This window comes from Protopterus annectens, chromosome 14.part0 (genome assembly GCF_019279795.1).
Source record: "Protopterus annectens isolate FY-2018-M chromosome 14.part0, PAN1.0, whole genome shotgun sequence".
Classification (NCBI taxonomy): domain Eukaryota; kingdom Metazoa; phylum Chordata; order Ceratodontiformes; family Protopteridae; genus Protopterus; species Protopterus annectens.
In genome coordinates, this window is record NC_056748.1 from 325,372,733 (window position 1) to 325,399,577 (window position 26,845).

General features: G+C 39.9%; 1 protein-coding gene across 3 annotated transcripts in view; it reads right to left on the reverse strand.

Moving 5' to 3' along the window:
• Positions 1 to 26,845, reverse strand: part of NSMCE4A (NSE4 homolog A, SMC5-SMC6 complex component) — a 740,267-nt gene that overhangs the window by 514,037 nt on the left and 199,385 nt on the right. For all 3 annotated transcript variants that reach the window (XM_044056053.1, XM_044056054.1, XM_044056052.1), the window contains exon 6: positions 15,010 to 15,100. In XM_044056053.1, the coding sequence (XP_043911988.1) occupies positions 15,010 to 15,100 (91 nt within the window). The remainder of the gene's footprint in view (positions 1 to 15,009; positions 15,101 to 26,845) is intronic.

The following is a 26,845-nucleotide window of genomic DNA, read 5'->3' on the forward strand; positions in this document are numbered from 1 at the left end:
TTCAATAGAGATGCTTTCTGGAGAAATTTGGGAATGTAAAGTCACAGGGGATAAGAATAAAGGTGACAGGAGGGCCAATCGTGAAGCACAGCATCCCTCAGTGACACCTCCAGTGGGAGGATCAGGGCAAAGAACCTACTGCATTTGTTTTTGAGAGGAGATGCAAAAATGTTGCAGCATGGTCAGCCCCATCAATGTAAAATCATACCCACCACGTCAATGTTCAGAGACCACTCATGAGACATCAGTATGGACCTGCTTAACTTATCTGCAATCACGGTGGACTTTGAAACTGATAGAGGTGGATGGGAAAATGGTATGATATAATCTCTGGATATTATCCTCAGCACTCATGAATCTTCTGTGATTTCTAGCCATTCTCTCTGGTGCAGGGATAGACAACCCCCAACTGCCTCCAAAAACAGACATTGGACTCCTATTCAGTACTGTTCATAGGATCTGTCTGAGAAGGAATATCCAGAACCCTGATTATGCAGACTACCTCTGCTGTGGAGGCACTATCTTCTATTTGAATTCCTCCTTCTTTCCTGGGAGAATTCTCTCCACGTGTATCTTGAAAGTGACCCCAGATTTTCTAGAACCACATCTTTCTACCACCTCATTCGTTTCCAGAAAAGGACTGTTGAAGAGTAGAAAAATGTACACCCACAAGTGACAGTATTCTCCTTCCCTTCCTGTTCACACCTACAGTGTGTGTCTTTCACTTTGGGGCCAAACAACTAGGATCAATCAAAGGGTACAGTGATGAAAGATTTGAAGGGTTCCACAAAATCACACAAGCGCATCTAGGCACGTCTCCTAATGGAAATGCCTGAACCTACAGTCTGTGAGGTACCTTCAGCAGCATGAGTGATAAGCCTCATGGAACAATTAGAAACACACTGAAGAGTAGCCAACTGCAAGGAAATGCTACCCCTTCCTGCTACCCCTTCCTCGGAAGATATAGTCCCAGAGAGAGAGATTTGTTAAATTCCTTGATCAAATCTCTCTGAAGTCTTGTGAAACCTGCAAAATAATTCAGCAACCTAAGCAAAGACACACTTCCCAAATCTGTCCAACGTCCAAGACTCCCTGTTATGGAGGTGAACAGAGGAACTCTGTTCTACCAGCTCCTTTCTCGTGGTTGCCACAATGACCACAGCATCAACAGGTACTCCTTTACTCCAGTGTGGTCGATATTTAGGTGGTGTAAGGATCTTAGCTGGTCTCTTGGGTATAGGCTTAACTGTCTGGTTCCTCTCACACACATCGAGAGATTAAATCTATTAGCTTATCTGCGGGTGGAGTCACCCAGAAGGCAGACAGGCAAGACACGAAGGCCTCCAGAAACACTGATTCTTCTTGGGAAGGGTTATTGGGGGACTGACCACCCCTTAGTCTGAGGGGCTCTAAGATGTCTCCAAATGAGATATCATCAGATGGTGATTTGGGGGACCCTTCCCCCTATTCAAAATCAGTGTTGCCAGTGACCGACTTCTGTAGACAGTCTAAGTGCCTCCTTTTGCACTTTCTCTTCCAAGGGACCTCCTCGGTGGGATGCTCCAGGGAGGTATTGGAAGAGATAACACCCTGCTGGGTGGCCTGGTTTGGGCTGGCTGTTCCAGTGGGATGGATGAATGAGGATCTGGATGCAAAACTGAATGAGACATGGAAGTTGTATCTGAATTGTACAGAGTTGTCCGAACACTAGGTATAGAAAATGCTCTCTCCACTACCTCAAAAGCGGAGTGCCTGGGAGAAGCAGAAACCAACATATCTGAAAAAGCAGGCTTGCAATCGTTAACTCCCACTGTCCTGCAGGCAAACCACCCAAAAAATGAGTTAGAACTGAGGTATCTAATGCTGATGCTCCAAGTGGAAGAGATGGCTCTGACAACTTCAGAATTGAGCCCAACACCCTGGAGCTGGCATTGATACTTCAGCTCCAAGAGTCTTCAGGCTCTGAGGTACCAAGGGCCAGACAGCTCAAAGAAATCACTGGAGTTGAAGAGGCCAATAACTTTGGATCCAAGGAAGATGACTCCAAGGATTTTGGATCAGACAGTTCCAAAAGCGAAGCACGGCTCTGAGAAGGAGCTATGATAGGTGGTGTAGCATTTGAGATTGGAGCCAAAAGGACTCCCATTTGAATCTGCGTCCTGAGGAACTTTAACATCATCCTATCCACATCTGCCTCTGATAGGCTCCTGGAAGACAGAAGACAGGAAGCAGTAGAAGACTGTTCAAGAAAAGGTGAAGGCAGCCTTGATGTGATAAGCTCAGAGATCAAAGATGAAAAATGGATCTGGGGGGAATCTTTCAGACTGTAGCTTTGGATCTGATAGAATTGGATCTGATTTTCTTGCAAGTTTATCTGGAGGCTCCGAAAATGGAGTTGAAGTTGAAACAGAAAGACGATCCAGGGATGTCTTATGAGAATCTTTGGCCACAGAGTTGCCCTTCTTATCTTGTCTCTTGGGGGTTTGAGACCCAACAGCCAAAGAGGAATGTTTACAGCAAAGTAAGCCCCTAAGAATCAATTTGTTCTTCATGTCTATAGTACCACATGAGTTGAATCCCTTGCATACCTCACGATCAACATCTAGCTGTTTAGGGTCTAGACAGTATACACACTTCTGTGTAGGTGTCCAAATTGGAGATTTTATGCCAACACACCACACATTTCTTAAAGCTGGATGAATTATCTGACTTATTGAACAGGTAAGTTAAACCAAACAAAAAGACGAAACTAGAAAGCTTTTTCTTAACTGAAGTACAGGAAAGAAAGACAAGAAATAATTACCAATTATGGTAAAAAGAAGCACTATAAAAGCACTAGAAGCACAGGGAAAAAACTACCAGCAGTGGTATTATCAATACTCAAAGAGTATGAGAAAAATATATAAAAGGGTAAAGGGAGAAAACAGTAGTAACTAAGAAAATAGAAGACATATTTAAAGAAAGATAAATAAAGTTAAACTTACTAACCAGTGAGATGTAGTTGAAAAGCTACACCCAATGCTCGAGACCTCGCAATCTGCATCTGATCACAATGGCGGAAAATGACATCCGAGATATGTTAGATTGGTGGGGAACTATGAGAAAAGGGAGGAGCTCAAGAGGTCAAATATTCTACGATCTGGAAGAAGTGGCTAAGTTTGATCTGATCATCAGATCTGAACTAAACAGTTGAGCAATGACTGAAAATGACATCAGATCAAAAAGTTACACAGATATTCTGATGCATTTTGTCTGCTTTTATCCACCTCGCCTCTGCATTTTTTATTTTATTTTTCAGTTTATTGTTGTGCAGTTGATGTTCACAGTGGCATCGTTGTTAGTTGGAATACTTATTTGTGTTTTTGCGTTAGCACTGTGGATTATGGCAGAAAGCGGTCAAGTGGAACTGGATTATGTTTCCAAGACAACTGAGAGAGTTGTATCCAGCCTTGAGAAACTAATAAGAATGCACAGAAATCCTTTACTTACTTATGAGGTAACAACCGAAGAAATTATGAGTGAACAAGTGCAATATGATGAACAGGTAGCTTATAGATATACTGCTGAATTAGGGAATGACTTGGTTAAATATAAAAAACTTCAATGGCAGAGACTGCACTTTGAAGCATGTATTCTGCACAAAGTTATCCCTAGAGGCTTGAGAGTAGTAAACATGCCAGCATCAGGTGATGCATATCCAGAACTACTTAAGCGTTGGCAAAAGTTAAACATAGAAACAAGTATTAAATATATGCAGCTGCTCACAGACTTTCATAAATCCATGGAAGAGCAGTTACTGCATGAAATGCATCAGAAACGAATGCATCTTAATATTATGCCAGCTATTTTTGAAAGAACAATTACTAATGTATGTGATAATGTGTATTCTGTTGAACATCAACTTATCACTACTAAAAAGAAAAAAACTGGATAGACACATGACAGATTTCTTAAATGGCCATGTTTTTACATGGCCCAAGAATCAAGTTAACACATTTTATGGAGACAGTCATGTCCGTAAAGCTGTGTGTGATGAAACAAGTACTGCTCCTTTAACTGGCATTAAAACTAAACCAGAAACTACAAAAGATACCAACGATAAGCACATAGAAGCACAAGCATCAAATGGATCGAAGGATCAGGTCTTTCAAGTGGAGAGATAGACTAATCATGTGGTTCCTGATGTTAAAGATACTTTGCAAGTTAATAATACGCCAATAGTCCAAAAAGTGGTCAGAAGAGGGGAAGGAAACTGAGGTTACCATCGCGTGAACGGGACACAAAGCACAGCATAAAAAAGATGTTGGAACAACGGCCGTTGAATAGTCATTAATTTATAATCTATCAGCTAAACATTTAACCAAATATGAAATGGGCTTGTTGCAATGAGGGCTTTCATTTATACCAGCAACAGGTACGGACATTACTAACACTATTTTGGACATTAAAGTATTTGCAAGTAATGTAATGCTCAAAACAATGTTTAAAAATTCTGAAAAGCCATGTAATAACTTTAAAAAGCCTTGTACATTTGTTCCTGAATTGAATGCGTCTCTAGAGACATTTTGTAATGTTTGTGAAGCTGAATTACGGAAAGCGGCAGCTTGTAGAAGCAGCATAAGCTGTAAAAGATTTTGTAAATTAAACAGCAGTGAGAAAGAAGCACTAAATAATTTAATTAATGATCCCACTATCACTATCCGTCCAGTGGACAAAGGGGGTGGGGGATAGCTATAAATGATACAGTAAAGTATGATGAAGCAAAGTTTTCTATGCTGAATGACCAGGATGTGTATAAAAAGATTTCTTTGATGCATATAGAGTATTTATGTGAACATATATATAAATCTTTGAATGATTGTTTTCTCATCAATATTATTACTAATTATACCATGACCCCTCCATTAATATTCCAAAACGTGCACACTGATTGGTCAGCGTGCACGTTGTAAACAGACTTATACTAATGGAAAAAGGTCCGGTCGCCTGGACTTTTTCCATTAGTATAAGTCTTTTTTAAAACACTGTCTCGCTATGTTAAAGGAGTTTAACATAGTGACACAGGTTTAAAAAAAGCAACAGAGATCTCCATAGCTTTTTTTAAAGCTGTCTCGCTATGTTAAACTCCTTTAACATAGCAACACAGTGTGTAAAAAGCAACAGAGATGTTGCTTTCTCCGTTGCTTTTATTTTTTAAACCTGTCTCGCTATGTTAAATGGGTTTAACATAGCGTGACAGCTTTAAAATAAGCAACGGAGATCTCCGTTGCTTATTTTAAAGCTGTCTCGCTATGTTAAACCCATTTAACATAGCGAAACAGTTTGTAAAAAGCAATGGAGATCTTGCTTTCTCCTTTGCTTTTTTCAAAACTGTCTTGCTATGTTAAATGGGTTTAACATAGCGTGACAGCTTTAAAATACGCAATGGAGATTCTCCGTTGCTTTTTTTAAAGCTGTCTCACTATATTAAACCCATTTAACATAGCGAAACAGTAAAAAGCAACGGAGATCTTGCTTTCTCCGTTGCTTTTGCCCACATCTATGATGTACTGCGTAGGCATGCGCAGTACATCAGAACTTCCGCAGAATACCAGACAGCTGTGGAAGGGCAGCAAGGAGGCATTATACAATGCCATTATTTAAGAAAAGTCATTATTTTTTTTCTTAAATAATGTCATTGTATAATAGCAATAACCCACTTCTGGGTGTGGGCAATGCTGGATTTACCCACGGTTGGCTTTGTTTGGTCCCGAGGGCGAAGCCAACTGTGGGTAAATCCAGCATTAGCCACACCCAGGCGTGGGTTATTGCTATAATAATTACTTGATTATTTCACAGTAATGCATCCCCTAACACCCATAATCCAAGGCCAACCTAAAGTACATAAACATAGTTTACAACCATCTTTAAGGCCAACAGGGGCAGACAAAGGATGGGTAACTCAACCTAGTTCCAACTATGCTGAAAAAAATTTAAGATCAGCATAATGAAGTCAGCTAATGTAATATGTGATACTAAGCAATTTATTTATGATCTACATACACCAGTGACAGGAAATAATGAAAAATTAATGGGGAGTTATCTTGTAGCTCTTGATGCAAGTTCTTTATTTACAGTAATACCACATCAACATGGCATAGAAGCTGTTAATAACTATTTAAGTTCTGGTAATATATATGGTCAGGATAAAATAGACCTGATATGCATGTTATAAGAGATGGTATTAGACAATAATGTCTTTTTGATCAAGGATACCTATTTCTTGCAACCACCTGGCATAGCTATGGGCACTTTGTGTGCCAATAGCTACGCCAATATAGTGCCAGCATATTGGAAAGAGAATATATGCGTTAAATCATAGGGACTACTCTGAACACATTTTCCTATATAAAAGATTTGTAGAAGATTTGGTATTGATTTGGACAGGAAGTATACAGTTGTTACATCAATTCCTGTTGTATATAAATAATACCACTGACTTTCTAAAATTTATGTATACTATTTCTAGCACACAAATAGAATTTCTTGACATTACTATAAGGAAGAATGTGAATGGATATTTCTTTACAGAATTGCATAGAAAAACATGTCGTAAAAATAATATATTATATAGAGATAGCATGCATCCCTCTCACATATATAAAAATATTATCAAAGGACAAGCCATGCGTGTTTCAAGATTAGATAATGAAAAAGTTAAATTTAGAGAAGATATCACCAAGTTTGGTGATGAATTACTAGAACATGAATACAAGTATGAAGAGATACACAGAGGTATACAAGAAGCACAAAATTTGAGAGGTGATAGAGCCCAACCTTATATGTATGGTCCAAGATTGAATCAAGATAACATACCCAGAATGAGTCATGTCAATAATGAAGTGAAAATAATACTAGACTATTCTAATAATGTAGATTGTGTTAGACAAATAATTTACAAGAATTGGTTTATACTGCAAGCTGATACTGAAATTCATCAGGTAATTAATAACAAACCACGATTTAGTTATAGGAATAAAAAGAATTTGAGAAGACTTTTATGTCATTCTAATAAGTCCCATGAGATAAATGTAAGAGGGTTGCAGAAATATGTTGCTGTAGTATTTGTGAACTGTTAGCATTAGATAATGAGTTTATACATCCCAAGACCAATAGGGAATACAAGTTTAAAGTCTCGGCCAGTTGTGCAACTAAGAATATAATCTATTTAGCTACCTGTAATCTTTCTAGCTCATTTTGGGCGGCTGTGGTGGTGCAGCAGTTAGCACTGCCACCTCACAGCAAGAGGTTCTCCGGTTCAATCCTCAGCTGGGGTGCCTTCTGTGTGGAGTCTGCATGTCCTCCCTGCGGTCGTGTGGGTTTCCTCCGGGTGCACCGGTTTTCTCCCACATCCCAAAGACATGCTGTAGGTGGATTGGACACTTTAAAATTGGCCTTAGGCGTGAGTGCGTATGTGTGCCTTCTGTGGAAGGTTGGGCACCGGGCTGGCAACTCGACACTGTAAAACTCAACTGCCAATCATGAGCGGACAGGTGATCTGCTGTGGCGACCCCTAACCGGGAAAAAAACGAAAGAAGAAGAAGAATCTTTGTAGTTCATTTTATGTAGGCATGACAAATAGGATGTTGAGGGAATGAGTTAGAGAACATTTAGCAGCTATGAGGAACCATGATGTAGAAAGAAGCAGACTTGCTAAGCACTCAGCTATGTTTAATTATACACATAAATTTAGTTTTAGAGTGACAGAATCTTTGAGACCAAGTTTAAGACTAGGGGACTTGAAAAATTTGACAGAACAATGTGAATTAAAGTGGATATTAGAACTGGAAGCAGAAAGATTCCCTGGCCTTATTGATAGGGCTTCTATTAAGCCCTACATAAAAGCTAGACCCCTAAAATGAAATATACATTTTTATAAGTGTATTATATGAACTGCATACGTTTTATTTGCTAGTAACTGTTTATATACGTATTAAGCTATTATGCATTAGCTTTGATTTTACATGCATATGAATTGGTGTTTTTATAGAGATACATTTTTATATATATGTGTACTTATCTATGCAAGAGATGTGAGTTGACTTAAAGATCTTGATTGCATTACATTATTGCTTAATTGATTAATGGAATTCACATATATATAGAAGGATGTAGTGAGTGTTCTGTACATAGTTTGAAGAAGCATCATTGATGTGAAAGCTCTTACCTGGTATTAAATTATATTTACTGTTTTAGCCACCTCACCTCTGCATTTTTTATTTTACTTATCCAAGTAATAATCGGAGCTGTCTGAAATAAAACGTTGCTCAGATTTTCTGATGCATTTTGTCTTATCCTAGTAATATCTGTGCTATGTAAATCCAAGGTGTGTAGTACCTTCTCACTAGGACACTGTGGAGAAAGAAAAAAGGAAGGAAGATGAACAGACTGATTAAAGGACAAATCATAAAGGGTCTATATCAGAACATCGAAAGTTCATACATCGACCCATATTCAGCGAACGCTGAAAATAGCGAAACGACAGATAACCAATTTTTTTCCTACGGAAAGAATTTGGTTGTCCGTTTCTGTCGTTTCGCTATTTTCAGCACTGTGGTGGAAAGTTGCGGGTCGGGTTCAGGTAAGTGCACGATTGGGGGTGGGTTAGGTGAGTTAGGGTTAGGGCGTGAGGGATGTATGTGTGCGATTGTGTGGACGTGAGGGTTACGGCGGGTTAGGTGAGTTAGGGCATGGGTGAGGTGAATGTGCGATAGTGACTGAACTTAGGGTTAGGATTTGGGTTAAGGTAAGTGGATAGTTAGTGGTGTTTGTACAGTTTAGTGTAGGGTTAGCTGTAAGATTTTGGGTGTATGTTTGTAGATTGCTGTTTGTTTGGTGTGCTTGTATTGTGTGTATGTGTTTTGGAACAGCAAATTTTTTCCCTAGGAAAAAATTTGCTGTTCTGAATGTTCGATGTTGTCAGCGTTCGCTGATTAGGGGTCGATGTAAGAACATTCAAAAATGTGAACTTTCGGTGTTCTGATATAGACCCATCATAAACCACCTTGTGCATAAAAAAAGGACTAGTATGAAGAAACACCCTGTCCTTGTGAAAAACCTAAAAAAGGAAGAGCTGCCATGAGGGCTTAGAGTTCAAAAATTCTATTGGCAGAAGTAAGAGCCACCAACAATAGTCTTCCAAGTAGAATGTTGTAGGGAAGAAGAAAAGGCAGGCTCAAAAGGGGATTAAGTCAATTTTTCAAAAACAAAATTATGATCCCAAGGAGGAGGAACAGGCTTTATTGGGGGCTTGGTATGAAGAATGTTTTTCAGGAATTGTTTGACTTCAGTACTACAAGCCAAAGGTGGACTCAGAGGCAGACAGGTAGAAATGGCTGACAAATGAGCTTTAACAGAAGAACATGCCAAACCTGTATTGAGCAATTCACATAAATAAGAAAGGACTGCAAGGACCTCCTACAGATAAAGGGTCTTGGTCATGCTTGAGACAAAACAGAAAATCTCTGGCATCCTACAAAACCTGAAGCATGCCCTCAGAAAATCGGCACCTGAAAGTAATCAAAAACCTATTACCTAAAGTGTCAGATGAAGTGTAGACAAGTGATGGTGAGAGAGAGACCCCATGCCTTGTGTGAAAAGATCCATTCTGTTATGATTGCCCCAGTCCAGGTGAAACAGATGGTGAAGCAATGTTGTCTGGCTCAAGAGGGAGTCAACCAGTGAGATTTTGGGTGTGTTCCACATGATTTTATGTAAGACCCTGGGAAGTAGAGGAAGAAAAGTATAATCATGCAGGAACATCGGCTTCCAAGACCAAGATATGGCAAACACTCTCCAAGCCAGTGGACCTGGAACTTTAACAGAACTGGGGAAGTTGTCTGCACAGAGGGGAGGCAAAAAAGATATACTTGGGCAATGTACAATGTCCAGAAGTACCTAACTGAGAAGAATCCATTTGTTAGGATGTGTCCTGGATCTGCTTAAAGAGTCTGACACTAGATTGTGCCCTGAAGGGATGTAAACTACCTCATGAACAAGGTGATGGTGGGTTGCAAAATCTTAAGCCTGAAGAGCCAGCCTGAAAAGAAGGTAGGATTCTGTGCCCCCCTACTTGTTGATGTACCTCACGACTGTGGTCTTGTTTGTTAAAAAAAAAAAAAAAAAACCCTTTAGAGGACCTGGAACCCAAAGAGAGAGAAAGACTTGAAGAGCTAGGATTAGAGACCTCATCTCTTTGATACTGATGTGATCTGACACCTGTTGACAGCACCAAAGAACAACAACTTTCAGGTTGTTACAGGAAGCTCCCCAACCACAATCGGAAGCACCCATGTACAGCTCTCTTGAGTAGGAAGAGATAACTGACAGAGCAGATCTCGATTTAAGGAGATCTGCTAAATCCACCAGTGGAGTACAAGTTTGAGACAGGGTAAAACAGGAAGTAGAAAATGCAAAGGGTGGTAGTGCTGTAGCCAGTCTTGTGATACCACTGAAATTTCCTCACTTACAGTTTGGCAAAAGGAACCATGGGGAAAGATGGATGCCATGAATCCCAGAGCTCGGAGAAATTCCTTGCAGGAGAAACTGGAAAAGGAAGAAAAGAATGGAAATAAGCAGTCAAGGAGAGGATCTTGGGAGGAAAAAGCGAAGCCAATATTGGTATGGTGTGAATCCTGAAAAATATGTGGTCCTGAGAGGGGAGTCAATACAGACTTTTTGAAACCAAGAGTAAATGCTATCCCATCAACAGAAGCACAGCGAAGTGTAGCAAAAATGTATTTGAAGTTCAGCATAACCTTGTCTTTGTCCTGCAGAGTTTTAAACAATTCTGCAGCAGCAGTGTCAAAAAGATTTTGTTTGTCTAAGGAAGAATCTAAACATTTGGCTTTAATGTCCACAGCTAAAGCATCATCTATATTTCTGGATCCTAGTGACAAGGTCAAATATTAAAAGATAGTCTGTGAGGTCCATGATGGCTTTGTAATCAATGACACCCTCACTCTCTTGTACAATATCAATATCTTTTAGAGTGGAAACAGTATCACAAAAACATGGCCACCACAAGGTCCAAGATGTACATCAGAGTTTGAGTCTGGACTCCTGCTTACATCCTCACCAAAAGTGCTAAAAATGTCTGACAGTTTATTCTTCTTAACAGACAAAAACAACTAACAGTGTGGAGTGCCCAGCTATGTGCCAAAGAAAGACATCCTTTGACTTTATAGTAGAGATGACTTCTTTCACTTTATGGAGATTCTCTCCTCACAGCCTGTAACAGAGAGAATCAGGGCTGATGCCAGTTAGCCCTGAAGCCAGGGTCACCACCAGGAAGAACCTCAATAAAGCCACCAGCAGCCAATCATCCTACTAAAACACACAAAGTTGCTTTCCCTGCAAGGCCTCTATCACAATAGTTAGCACCTCTGTAAACACTAAAAACACAGAGAAAAAAGTAAAAGAACACCCTGCACTGTATGGGGAGTCTACTCAAAGTAAAATAAAGGAACTGCATGTCTAGCACTAATCAACCTTCCTGTTGCAGCAGAGGCATGAGCCCCACTGCCTTGCAGAGCTGCCATCCAGAATCTGACATAGAAAATATGCTACACAGAGGTTGCTGAGATCCAACAAGAGGCACAAGTCTCATGACCCACTGGAAAAACAAAAAGGTGGGCAACGAACTCTTCCTTTTTCTGAAGAAGTAACAGGCTCTGCCAGCGTCTATGAATACAGTCTTGTTTTGTACCAGGAGGTATGTGGAGACCAGCTGGTCCCAGAGTGCAGCTCTTTCTAAATGACCTAAAAACTGTTCAGGGCCTAGGACCAATGAGTCAACTGGTAACCCTTGGCTGCATCTAAGAAACCACAGCTGGGCTTACTACAGTATTTTGTGTTTGCAGCTTTTCTGGACCCTGCAGAATCTGATTGGCTTTTTTTCTGGGTGAGCAGCTGTGAAATAGGCTCATGGGATACACTTTCAATTGAATCACTGAACACCTGTAGCAAAGTGGGAGCTATTGTAAGCCTCAGTTCATTCATAAGAGTATGAAATATCTGCAATGGGTATCAAATCTCTCCCTTATGCTCTATTTAAAATGCATCTTCTGCAAGACAGACCAGGTTATCAATAATAAAACACCTCGAAAGCATGATGGTAAGGTATCCTAATTTGTAGCATTGTATCTCAAAGTAAAGGATAAGGGGCTCAATTCGGCCAAATCCTCCTCTTCAGAAACTGATGTCTCATGGGGAGAAGACCCTGTTTTTCTTTTAGCTGGTGGGGTCATTCCAAAAATATAAAGAAGCAACTTTTGCAAGGGCCTGACTCTGTCATATGGCCACATACTGGTCTGCAAACTTCTTAAATCAGAAAAATTACCAACTAGGGGAGGAACTGGTAGGATGGCATCACTGCCCATACATCTATCCCTGTAGAAACACAAAGGTTAGACCTTGCAGTTTCTCCAGTAAAAAGTACAATCCACCATATGTTTCCTGAAGAAAAATGACAAGAGATACCCTGGAAAGAGACCTATCCATGTGCTTCACTAGGACATTTAACTCAACTGATGCAAGATGCAGACACTTGTAAGCCAGCATCTAGGCTGAATGTTGTCATCTCCTGAGACCTGGCTGACAGAGTAAGAAGCAATCTTATTATATGTATCTGAATATATCGCCATACAAGGAATCAGTATGTTGAGATGGTGGGTCTAGGGGAAAGACTTCTTCTGTGCTTCAGCAGACTAATGCCTGTAGGCTTCTGTACGGTTGATAAGACCTCAGTATTCTTAATTAACAACTTTTTGTTTTTTCCATTTTTCTGTACCTACAGTCTTTTTTTATAAACCTTCTCAGTCTTAAGGCTGTCAGTCAGTGAGGGACTCTCTTCTTGTTCAAATGCTAAAAGCATATTGTGCTCTGCATATTGTGCTCTATCAATGCCTGAAAACTGGTGGTCATGAAAGAGCAAGGTCTTATTACAGGTGGCACACTTTTCACATTTTTCCTCACAACAGAAAATGTACTGCAAATTAGACTACAACTGTCTTCTGCAGGCACACTTGCTGGTTATATTTTTGTGGGACAACATGGACCTCGGTTGGGGGGGGGTGGGGGGACTCCATCAAAACTGACTTTACTTTTTATTTGCTGCATTTTAGTCATCAATTCACAAGTATGACTTAGGAAACAAAAGTTCCCAAAACAGGTACTTACCCCTTCTCAGGAAGGGAATGATGGACTGAAGACCAACTGCTTTGGTGACAAAGTAAAGATGGTGTGGACTGATCTTCCTTTTTAGCCCAATGCCATACATTTTCTCAATGAGGGAAATTCAGCTCTGCTATGGGATGTCCAAAAGCTCTGGAAACTGGGCAAAAAAGACAGACCTCCACCTGCAGTTAATTCCTGTGCATAAGGAATTATAATGCAGCACTGATCTTTACGACGAACAGACAGACACGTGCACATGCACACATCACGCACACACATCAGTAAACAGACCTACACACATACATATGCAAATTAATACGAATACAAATAAACATGCACTAGGTTTTATACGTAAAATCATGCAAAGAATTATCATGGAAATGATTAATAGACATAGTAAACCACAAGACAATAGACCCAACCCAGATCATGCCTAGTAAACTTGGTGGACTTTTTGAGAAGGTAACCAAAGCAATGAATGAAGGAAAAATGGTTCACACTGCCTACCCTGACCTGGCCAAGGCATTTGACCCAATACTCCACTCAGGCATTGTTGACAAACATAGAATGTTAGGTACAAACTCATATGTCACACGATGGATAGTCACTGGCTCAAGACAGGACCCAGGAAGTTAGAATTGGAGAGTTCACCTCCACAAAGAGGTCAGTCACAAGTGAAGTCCCTCAGGGATCAGTCCTTGGACCGCTCCTTTTTGGTATTTACTTCTCTGAAGCCAAGGCCAATGTCAGTGATCTTTGGCTGACTAAATTTGCAGATGATTGCAAATGAGGAGCTGCCATTGAATCCCACACTGACACAAATATTCTCCAGGAGGGGCTGACACAGAAATAACTGGTGTCAGAGCCATGGACTAAAACTAAATGCCAAGAAATGCATAATAGTATCCTTTGGGAAGTCATCCACCCCTGGTAATAATCATATTGACAACGCACCCCTTAGAGTTGGACTCAATAGTCAGGGACTTAGGGACACACATAGATAGTAATCTAGCCTTTGACCATCACATGTCTACAGTAGTGAGGAAATCATTCTATGTTGCACAAGTTATAAACAAATGCACGACATCTAAGTCCAAGGAAGTCATTGTTCCACTGTATTTGGCATTCATCAGATCTATCATTGAGTACAATGTCCCCTTTGGTATGTACCTAACCAGGCATATCCAACAAGTGGAATGTCCACAGAGGTTCTGCACTAAAAGAATACAGGGTGTAAGTAAAATGTCCTATGCAGACAGCCTCAAGGTCCTATCCCTGTATTCTGACTCATACAGGCTTTTGAGGGAAGATCTATGCCTGGCATACAGGGTATTATCAGACCTCAACTTGGACAATTGGATGGGGAACATGAAATTCATCCCTAGTTTGGCACTTATGTCTCTAATAGATACAAGCAGCCTGTAAATGGTTCATGTCCCAGGCTACTGCTTGTAAATGTTTCATCTCCCAAACCCCCGCTTACACTTCTCAAAGTTACCAGAACTTGTCAGAGATTTGGGATGCATGGCTATGTTTAAAAAGGCCCTTGTGGTCGTTAGCCTAGTAAACACCTATGAACGTATGTGTTGGGCACTGGAAATGAAACAGCTGTAAATGGACTACATACTAGTCCATCACCTAATTAGAACAAGGAAAAAGTAAGCACCACTGATGCATACTACAGACTCTAAACCTGTCAAGAAAGTAAAAGCATTACTGTATTCTTACAATCACTGACTACATGGGAGCAGTTAATTTACACAGAAAACTTGAAAAGAAAAACAAAACACTTACGATCCTGGTTAAAATAAGACTGCAAGAGTCCCAAAATCCTCTCCACCTCCTTCTCTGTGGCTTCTTGATGAGATTCTTCCATTCTCTTCAGCTACAAATAAAACGCATTTTAGCTAAAAGCATATCTAACTACAGCTAAAATGATACACTATCACATATAAAAAAAAGTTGGTAGGAATTCTGTTGTACAAGACTACTGCAAATACCATCTAGGCATGGATTACAAATAAATGTATATTTTTTTGCATTTCTAAAGTGCCTAACAAATTCTGCAGTTACCCAAGTGCTGCACCTGTTGAGAAATGTGAACTTTCCCAACATACCAATGTATAGCCTACTTCTCCTACTGTACAACATAGCACTTTCAGTAGTGAGGCAATTAAAGTTACATGGCACTGTCATACCGACAATTTACTGCAATGCAGAAGGGGAAAACATCATTCAAGTTATTTGAATGAGTGGCATAGTTTAAGCCATTCCTTGAAGTTAGGACAAAGATGCACACCTCAACAGACTTGCCATTATGAACATATAATTTGCTTGATGTCTTTTTTTTCTGGATTATGGCACACAGACATAATTTGTGAAGAACTAATATGGTGAGCAGTCCACAAATTCGAACTTTCATTTGTTTGTTTGTTCCACACAGAAAGTCACTCCATTTAGACTAACATTGTTAAAAATGTTGGTAATGCTAAAGGTATCCCTGGACTTCTGTGTTTGATTCAGAAAGAATTGAAATTAGACTACGCAAAATTTGGCAAAAGACGAATGAAAAGTCTGCATAACTTACTTTGTAAATATTTTATGTCATTACATCCCCCTGCTCCTCAAAAAAATAAAAAATTGCCTATCACAAATTACAAACTATACCCATTCTACACAAAAAAAGGGTTACTCAGTCAGTATGACTTTTTGTTAGTCTGTTAGTCTAGCAAATCTAATATTCTTCTTCAATCACTTGACAGAAAACTAAGCAACATATATTTGCCATATTTTTTGGTGGTGGGGGGGACTGACTCTTCCTCTGCCTGAAAATGTGTTCTACAAAAGTACTACACGTCTTCTCAGTAACTTGCAGAATTGTCCTTGCCCAGAATAAGGTACATAAAGTCATTAAACCACACTGTGGTTCTCTAGATCTGAAGCACAGTGTCTTGTTTCTGAGTACAAGTCTAAGAATAACAACTACCAGGTAATATGTGCAATGTTGCTGTTGTTGTTTGTCTTTCGGCTTTTCCCAGTTAGGGGTCACCACAGCGGAACTCTGGTCTGCTAATGATTGGCAGTAGATTTTCACGAACATCGAGGTGCAAGCTCGACGTTCAATCTTCAACGAAGGCATGCCCATTTACGCACGTCTTTCGAACGCCCACCCAACCGCGGGGAGGACATGCAGACTCCACATAGAAGGCACTCCCCACACTCCAGCCAGGAATCGAATGGGAGAACCTCTTGCTGTGAGGCAACAATGCTACCGCTGCACCACCGTGGATTACCAGGCAATATTTATTTATTTATTTTGACATTTGTTAACCATGCATGTCCAACTGAGTGAAAGCCCATTTTCAACGGAGGCCTGGGGAAAGCCCCAAATAAATAATAATTCCAAATAAAGTTACAATAACAGTTGCAACAAAAATTAACAATTACATATGATTTTTAAATTGACAGAATACAAAACAAAAGTCAATTAGAGCAATGCAGTTTGATACAAATCTTCTCCAACAGGAGAATAATCTTTAATTCCCTGGACAAGTTCAATAAAATGTGGTAATGATCCTGAAAATCAAGTCTCCTCCTCCTCATAAGTTTGCTAGCTATTTTTCAAAACACTGGGAAGCTAGGATTCAGGCCAGGTTGAGAATTTATTTTAGGAATAATCTCAGCTTTAAAAGTCTCACAAAATGTAATGTTTTTCTTGGTATGAAGTAGTAAAGAGCCAGAAAACTTTCACTGTTGTAGACCCAAAGGTTGCTATAAATGTCTCCCATAGGAATGTTCACCTGTATTAGCTCAGTTTTAATACAGTCCTCTCAGTGGGAAACTGCTAGGTTTTCCTCTTCAGAGTTCTCAATCCTGACACAACATTATTGTATTTTCTAGTTTCTGCAATCAGAGTACCCATCCCTGTGGATGGCACAAAATGCAATGCCATGAGCTAAGCTAGAAGGGCATGGCTACGCTTGTGTTTCCCAGTTCATTCCTAAGGCACTGAGCAAGCCACACATGAACGACATGAAGAAAACACAATTACATGCTTGCCCAATTTAAAGTAAAGGGGTGCCATGGTTAATGTTAGTAACTGATGCTGTAATATGTTATCACAAATGTGCAAGTCCTTATTTTGCATGTAAAAACTAAGAATGCAGTACCCTTCACCAGGATACAGTGATCTCAGAGTTAGTATATGCAAACAGAAGAGATTATGGTGAGGGTCAGACCCTCAAACTGACAAGTTGAGGGCAGTCACTGGCAAACCTGGAAAGGAAGGTTTGAAATGTGGTGAAGAGGGACTACAATGTCCATCATGGCTGTCAGGATGATGGTTCCCACTGAGACATTCCTTCTCCTGACACCTAGCTATTTAAGAATGGATGACTATAATGCTAACTTTCTCTAAAAATTGTAGGACACCCCGAAGGCAATACAGAGTACCAACTGACTGTGGTGGACTGCAGGAGCAAATGTGTAAATTGGGTGACAATGGCTTGATGACCAGTGGGCAAAATGTTTAAAAAAAAAAAAAAAAAAAAAAAAAGTAAACATACTCAGAAAAAAATGGAAAGTTGCTCATCCAAAAAGGAAAACTGTTTCCATCTAACTAAGTATGCTTTATAGGCAGAAAGTTGCCTGGTAATTTCAAGCACTTCGACAACATCACAGCCTGAGGTATAATATATTCTCTTTGATTATCCCTAACAGAATTTTTATCTGTCCGTAAAGAACATATCTGTCTTTACTATACACCGTAACAGGTGGCAGATGTTACCTAGCCTACAGCAACTCACAGATCACCATTCTTTTCCCAATTTTCTTCTCCTTCAGCAGAACTTTATTTCTGTCAGTTTGGTTCAAAAGGGTTAATGCTATGAGCTGTTACCAAGCTTCATCCTGCAACCCTGAGTTCAAGTCTCTCAAATTTGACTTGCATACTCCGTGACTCTGAACAAGTCACTTAACCAGACAGTGCCTCGAGCCATCTCTGAAAAGGTACATGTGTGCCCTGTGGACATACCCGTTTAACGAACAAATCAAATAAATAAACAAAACTTCTTGTAGCAAGGGAAATTGAGAGACATTTTAAAGAAAATTTGTATCCAGGACTACAGTAAGCATCTCCTGGAAGAGTTTAGGCAACTAGGATAAAAAAGCAACATTTATGAGGCTTGCTGTTTAATTGATAAGCAAAGAGATCCCTGAAAGAAGACCCACAAAAGGCAGGAAATAGACCACAGTGTCACCGAATCTGGTTCCAGTTCATGACTCAGGTTGGGCAATCTGTTTATTCGAAGACTGCAGTTCCCCAGGATGCAAACCACACTGATCCAAGTATGCTTCTTTATATGAATACAGACAGTGACCAACTTTTCTTGTGAGCTTTGAGATAGCTAAAAGATTTTTGTCTTCTGATCGTATGGGTCGATTTGGTGTGTAAGGTGTGACTAGATAGGCAGGGCAGGCAGTAAGCTTGAAAATAAGGTTGTGTAAGGTAGATAGCTGAATAAAAGCAAGTTGGTTGGGGAGTTCAGGTCAGTTTAATTCCAGGAGTGGTTTACAGTGGTGTGTGTCATACTTAAGAGTGTGTGGCAAACTTTGCAACTTTGTTGTAGCACTGTTTCAACTAGCTTAGGGTAGAATTTTTTAAGTTAGTTAAAATAGGAGCACCATAAAGAAGGGAAAAAAGTAAAAAATGTTTTTGCAAGGATAGTTTTGGCTGCTGCAGTAAAGAAATGTTTTGTTTATATAGAAAAGTCCCAGTTTTTGATGTGTTTTCTTTATATTTTGCTGTATATGGGGGTCAAATGAAAGTTTATAGTCAATGATAACACCTAGAAGTTTGGTTTCCTACACTATTTCTATGACAGTGTTGTCAGATGCAAGAATGTTGAAATGATCAGTGGCAGGGGAGGTGTTTTGGGGATGAAAGAGTACTAGTTTTGTCTTCTTTGGATTAAGAAAGAGATGGGCATTTCTTAAACAGGATTCAACTGCAGTAAAGGACTGCTGAGTTTTTGAAAGTAGTTCTAGTAGTGATTGAGCAGTGCAGATTATGGTGTAATCATCAGTGTACTGAATGAGGGTTCCAGGGTGAGAGGCAGTGTGAAGGTTGTTTGTGTAAATGTTGAAGAGTAGGGGGTCCTAGGATGGAGACTCCAAGTACAGTTGTGGAGGAAGGGTGAGAGTTCATTGGACCATTTCACTGCTTGTTTATGATCCTTGAGGTAGCTCTGAAACCATTTTACTCTGTTATGTGAGAAGCCTAAGTTAGACAGTGTGTTCAAAAGTAAGGGGTGACAAACTGTGTCAAAGGCCTTGAAGAGGCTGTATAGCATCCTGCATCTCTGGCGTTGTTCATAGTGTCTGTAAAATATAATAGGGGTGTAGCTGTGCTGTGGCTAGGTTGAAAGCCAGGTTGGGTTTTGGTTAAAAGGTTGTTTTGCAATAGATATTGCATTACCTGCTGATGGACAGCTCTCTTGAGAATTTTGGATATGGGTGACAAGATGGATATAGGACAGAAATTGGATGAATCAAAAGAGTTGCCTCCTTTGCAGATGGGGATGATGTGAGATTGTTTCCATATGGTAGGTACTTCTGATTCAGATAAAGACCTATTTATAAGGATACTGATTGGGTAGGCGACTGAGTTAGCAGTCAGTTTGAGGTAGTATGGTGGGAGATTGTCAGCTGAGGTAGAAACCCTGCAGATGGTTTACCACCATAAACAATCAGTGAGGTAGAATGTTCCTAAATATAAAGACAAGGTGACTGAATTCTAAAAAGTTGACCTGAGTCACAGCATCTAATTTTATAGTTATGGGCTTTTCAATGTCTTTTCCAGGGAACTATTACACTGATAAGAGTAAAATATGCTGAAGTGTTAATGTAGCTTCACCTTCAGCAGTAAAAGGCCTGTGAGTGTGGGTAAGTGGGGGTGGGGATATCTTTCCAACAGATTCAACCTACAAATGGAACACACTAGTGCATGACTTAACAAATTAAATTATTAGTCTGAGTCTATGCATTTGTCTTGCATAGATTTAACTCAGTGTATTTTTTCCTTTTGAAATTTTGCAACTGCAAGTGAACTTCAGCGGTGCAAGGTCTTTAGGTAGTGGGTTGTTTCAATAGATTTAACTCTGTGTATTTTCTCCTTGTGAAATTTTGCAACTGCAAGTGAACTTCAGCTGTGCAAGTTCTTTAGGTAGTGGGTTGTTTCACTTCTTGTTGAGTGAAGCAGCTGGGTGGAGAGAAACACTTGGGACAAAGAGTAGTGAAGTAAGTTGGTCTTAAACATGAAGATCTAGAAAGTTTGTTAATCTTGTTAACCAGAAACTTGAGCTAAAATGACTGCCTGTATAAAGGTTTCTATTTTGTCTATGTCAGAGCACCAAGTATGAAAATTCTACACAAATTTCACACTTGGATAAGATAAAAAATTCTCGTAAACTATCACACTTCTTGTAAAGGGATTTTCTCTCAAAAAAAATACCTACAAAAACCAATTTTCAACAAGAGGGTGCTTGTCCAAAACACATAGTAATAGCAGCAAAGTCTGAAAAATTCAATTAATATAATAGCTCCCCTATATAAAAGGGAGATGCAAATTTAAACAAAGGAGTTAGTTCCATGGTACAACAGAATAGGAACAACCAACCTGACTATAAGAAAGACAGCAAAACAAATTGCAAAAGTGAATAAGCAATAAGGAAAACATACTTTTTAATAATCAAGATCATCATTAACTGGATACATTGAAAAGTTTGAAAATATCAGTTGAAAGGAGCTGCATACTAAGAGGAATGCTAGTTAAGTATAAGGGAAAGCCTAGACCCAAGACAGAGACGTCAACTTGATGGGAAAAATCAAATTCAATGACAGTACCACAGAAAAACACGTGTTTAAATATCATACAATATTAATAAGTGGACCACTACTGATTATTTTGCACATAAAATGAGAAACAGGCAGCCTGATGCCATCTACAGACTATGCACTGTACACAGCACAAGATCTTGACAGGGAAAGAAGTGTGGTGCATTACTGATATGGGAGATACTAGGCAGCTTGAAAAAGTTTGGATTGCAAAACAGTTCTAATGCCTGTGACTTTAGTCCCATCAGTTACAGACAATGAACCTATTCCTATCATATCACAGCATCACAAACATGTACTTGATGCTATACAAAACATATAGCTGTTAAGCTAGCTTGACAAGGTTCATCTTTTAACAGTGTTATCCTTCTTGTAAAGTTATTCTGAACAGACTCTAGAATGGTCAAGAACAACAAGCATTTAGAACAGAGAATTAAGGTTATGAGTACTTAATAAGTTGCTTCCTGAAATCCAGGCTTTGATTCCCTCAGCCTTCATTTGCCTACACTAGAATTCTGAGCTAGTCAATTAGTGGTCTGAGGCAGTTGATTTGGCCAAAGCTCCTCAGTGGTTGCCTGGACCAGATGCCTAGTACCTACCTTTGAATCTGTGCATCTACAAACTGGATAGGACTGCTAGTCCAATGAAACAAAACCACCTGGCTTGAATACTTCTGACTGACATAAACATCCTCTCCTAAACAGATAGAGCTGTCACTGTTGACCCTAGTCGAATGAAAGGGGTATAGATCAGACTGCTTCCCTTTCATGATAAACCCCAAAGAATACAGAAATTGAACTATAACTCTCAAACAATCCAGTAAGTGATGACTAGAGAAAGCCTGACTGACATATCTATCTACTTAAGGGCAAATGTGAATCCTCCTCAACCAGACAGCAACGTATACTACAAGGTACTCAGCAAAACATCCTGGGAGACATGAATAACCTGAATGTTAGAAATTTTAAATGGAAATGCTCACCTGACACCTCATAAGCTGCCTGGGGCTTGAAGAATGGAACGTACAAGCATTAAGCTTTCAGATTCAATCAAAAGTAAGAGAAAAGAGAAAAATTAACTGATTAGTGATCACCTTGAGCTGAGCCTCTACATCCTGAGGAACTTGATAAAGCTGTTTATATGTCCAGAAAAGTCTCCCACAGCTTATAAATATTTAGAACAAGGAAGAACTTGGAACAGTAACAAGACTACTTTTAAGGAAAGGTCACCAGCTCTGTTACTCTTCTTCAACATCTTTCTCAAAAGATGTCAAACCTTAAAAGCAGATAAGGAAAACCTTCAGAAAGATTCAAGGTATAGGCTTGGACAAAACTCTGTCTTGTAATCCATGTTTGCAATATATGTAATGCAAGGATCATTTGAAATATTTAGCAGTTTTCTAGGAAAGATGAAATCCTGCTGACCAACACTGGCATCTTTAGAATGCGAGAAAGGAAGGAATGGAGCAAAATAAGAAGGGAATAGTACTCATTTCCCTTTTAAAAGGTACAGTGGAACCCAAAATATAACTTCGAAACCGCTTCTTTGTCAGAGGAAAAAGGATGTCCAAAATGAACTTCTGGCTTTCTGGGTGATCTCCAGACATAGGTCTGGGCATAACCATAGCCAAAAATAAGCTGGCTGCAGCCAGCTGTCCATTGAAAGGCCAGTGTTGGTAACCATATATCTTTTTGATAAAGGAAAACTTTCTACTTCTGACCAATGAGGCAAACATGTCCAAATAAAAATTAAAATTATTAGATATTTCTCCTTACTAGTGTGAATAGGATGGTGTTTGGGGATCAAAATGTACAAGAACAGTCACCAAAAGAGCTCTGTAATTAAAGGAAAATGCCACCCTAGAACTAAAAAAAATATTTTTTACTCTGTTTCCTGACCTATTTTAACACCTGACAATCACTCTAAGTGCTTTATTTGTAATTTTAGCCCGTTTTCCACAACATGGCTACCAATGGTGCTTGAAGTATCAATGTGATCTTGTTCTCCCTCAACCTTTTCTCTTCCCCATAATGCTTTGTATGGCTCATACCACACATAAGGAAGTAACTTTGAATTCCCATGCCACTGACATACAATGGGACTTGTGAGGGTCACTATTATTTTCTTTACCTTCTGTAAAAGGACCGCTACTTTTCTGTCACTAATCACCCTCATTTAAGTTTGGCTCAGACCTTGTTTTACACTATACTTAGAAGTTATCCAGCTACAGCCAGAAAAGTAACTAAATTGCAGGCCTCTGTTCAGTGTTTTCTTTTGTAGTTGAAGAGAAATTGAGTCTCCCCTCCCCCCACACTACTGCAGAAATGTTAAAACTGTCACTGCACTGAGAGACCCTTGCAGAATTAATTCCCTTGAGGGAGAACAATATCACATTGATACCTCAAGCCCCATTGGTAGCCATGTTGTGGAAACCAGGTTAAAATTACAAATAAAACACTGAGTGATTTTAAGGTGTTAAAATAGGTCAGAAAACTAAGACAGAGTGAAAAAAACAGATTTTTTTTTAGTTCTAGGGTGGGGTTTTCTTTAAAAATGTTAAGGATAAACCTGCCCTCAAATCATTACACCAACAACTAGTGACCGGAATAGAGCAATGGACAGTATCACAAATGCACTCATGCAAATGCAGAGAAAGATTTAAAACACTGTTTAACAATTTCAGTATTTCCACATCACTGAATTATGTACTAGACCTGATTACAGAAATAAACAGAGCAAACATATCGCTCTCGTAGTTATTCATGAATATAAGAATTTTTTAAAGCTTTTACAGCAATAGTCCAGAAGGAACATTTTTCTGCAAAAAGATCATATGCTTTAGCCACATTTTCTGAAGAAGGTAAAATGTCTGTAGCAATCTTTTTACAATTCTTGGCAAAAGCATATAAGTGTGGTCCAAATCAAGTGTCAAAAATATAGACTTAATACATTCATCAAGAGAATTGGTTAACAAAGTTGCTGCCTCAGAAGGCGGGAAGCGTGTCAACTTATAAACATCTTTGTTTTAACAAGAGAGAATGCCAATAAAAATGCTCAGACATACGAATTTTGGAGTTTTTGTGCAGCAAATCTAGAAAAATCCTGAACACAATGACCCCCACCCACATCCTTAAACACAGAATGGCTGCTTGAATCAATAATGAGATGACATGTGGAAGCAGGTTTTCTAACTAGAGTGCAACTTCGGACACCATGCTTCATTTTAAAACAAATCTTTGCACATCTGCAACAATCATATGTACAATAAAATGACAACTTATTATAAGTAGGCATCATAATTATTTCTTTCAGAAGTTCTGGTTTGAAGACAGCATCTCAGAACAGGCAGTTGGAAAGTACAGTTGTGTACACTTACCATAAATGTAGATGTTCGAGTGTATTCACTGCTGCAGTCATCACCTGTGGGTTATCCCTGCTGTGGTACCCCTCGCCAGGCCCGAATACCAGAGTCAATGTTTTTCTGCATCAGCTGCTGTCACATGCTGCCTGACGTCAGGTCGTCAGTGCTATAAAGGAAGGCAGCCGACGACATTACATCAGTTTTTCATGCCCTAACCAGTCAGATGCTCAAGTAAATATGGTAAAGTGGTCCTGGTAGCTAAAAGCCACCATTAGAAACGTATGTCTCCCTAAAGAATGAAGATATAAAGGGGAAGGAGAGTGGGAAACCAGGATTGCAACAGTAAATACACTCGAAATCTACATTTATTGTAAGTGTACACACCTGTACTATGTTCTTCATGTTTCACTGTTGCAGTCATCATCTATGGGAGGATTCCCAAAGCTGAGAAGAGGGGTGGTAGGATTAGTAAGACACCTAGGAATGGGTCAGCATGCCCTGCAGAACTGCAGAGGCAAACCCTGCCCTAGCCTTAGAAAATAGAGGTAGGTGGTAATGCTTGGTAAAAGTATGGACAGAAGTCTAGGTGGCAGCTTGCAGGATGCCCCTGGTGGGAACTCCCTGAAGAATGCTGTGGAAATGGAGGCTGCCCTAGTGGAATGGGTTTGAATACACTTGGGGGGGTCCCCATGCAATCTGTAGCAGAAATGGATACAGTGTGATATACATTTGGACATAGTTTGTTTGGAAATGGGCTTCCCCTCTGCGACTGGGGCAAGGCTGACAAGTAGTTGGTCTGTTTTCCTGAAGGGTTTAGTATGGTTCAGCTAGTATCTGAGTTGTCTGTGCATGTCTAGTGATTGCAGAATTCTTTCACCCTTGTTTTGAGGGTTAGGAAAGAAGGTGGGTAGATGTATGGCCTGACTGAGAGTTGCATTAGATACCACCTTGGGCATAAAGGAGGGATTAGTCCTCAGGGAGACCCTGTCTGCATGGAAGATGATGAAGGGCTCAATGGCCATCAGTGCCTGAAGTTTTGAATCCCTTCTGGCTGAGGTGATAGCTAGGAGAAAAGCAGTCTTCTAGGAGAGGTATCTTACTTCTGCTGAAGCAGCAGTTTCGAAGGGTGGTAAAGTTAGTTTTTCTAAAACATAATTCAAGTCCCAGGCTGGAGAGGGAGGCCTTCTGGGAGGTCTGATATTAGAAGCCTCTCTGAGAAATTGTTTAATCAAAGGATGGGAGAAAGTACAGTTGTGTACACTTACCATAAATGTAGATGTTCGAGTGTATTCACTGTTACAGTCATTATCTGCCTGCAGGTAGCCCTCAGCCGGCCTGAATACCAGAGTCTTCGGATTTCTGCATCGGATGCTGTCTCTTCTTCCATGACGTCAGGTCGTCAGGAGTAAAAAACATGCAGCCGACACCATTACATCAGTTTTTCTTGCCCCAGATGTCAAGTGCCCCCACAATGGGGAGCAATTATATGTTATGGTACACCCCCACAAAAAGCAAATACACCAGAAAAAATAAATATACCAAACAAGAAGGAAAGGTAGAGCTAAGAGAAGTCAGGGGGCTGGAGGGAGGGTAACCAGGACTGCAACAGTGAATACATTCTAACATCTACATTTATGGTAAGTGTACACAACTGTACTATGTTCTTCGTGTTTCACTGTTGCAGTCATCACATTTGGGTAGATTCCCAAAGCTAAGGAAGAGTGGAGGAAGTTAAAGAGCATTAGGGCCAGCTATTAAGCCCTGCAAGACTGCAGTGGCAAAACCAGCTCTGGATTTAGAAAAAAAATAGGCATATGGCAATGCCTGGTGAAGGTATGTACAGAGTTCCAGGTAGCAGCTTCTAGGATGTCCCTGGTAGGGACTCCTCTGAGAAAGGCCACAGAGGTAGATGCAGCCCTGGTGGAAAGTGATCTTATCCCCTGTAGGGTAGGTTTTCCATGGTGCTTGTAGCAGAAATGAATGAAATGGGCTATGCATTTGGAAATGGTTTGCTTTGAAATGGCCTTCCCCTCTGCCCCTGCAGCAAAGGCAACTAGCAGCTGTTCAGATTTTCTGAGAGGCTTAGTCCTGTCCAAATAAAATCTAAGTTGTCTGTGCACATCCAGAGAGTGCAGTGTTCATTCCCCTTTGTTTTGTGGATTAGGGAAAAAAGTAGGCGCATGAATGGTCTGATTTTGGGCCACACTAGGTTCATAGGTAGGTACTAGGCTATTGGCCCTAGGGCCTATATAAGCCTAGCCAAACGGTATCCTGGCTTTTGCCACCCAAGAAAATTACTTTCCTGTGCCACTGTCAAGTAGAGCCATAGAAGTGATCCCTGGGGTGAATTTCCTATCTCCCATCCAATCATCAAGA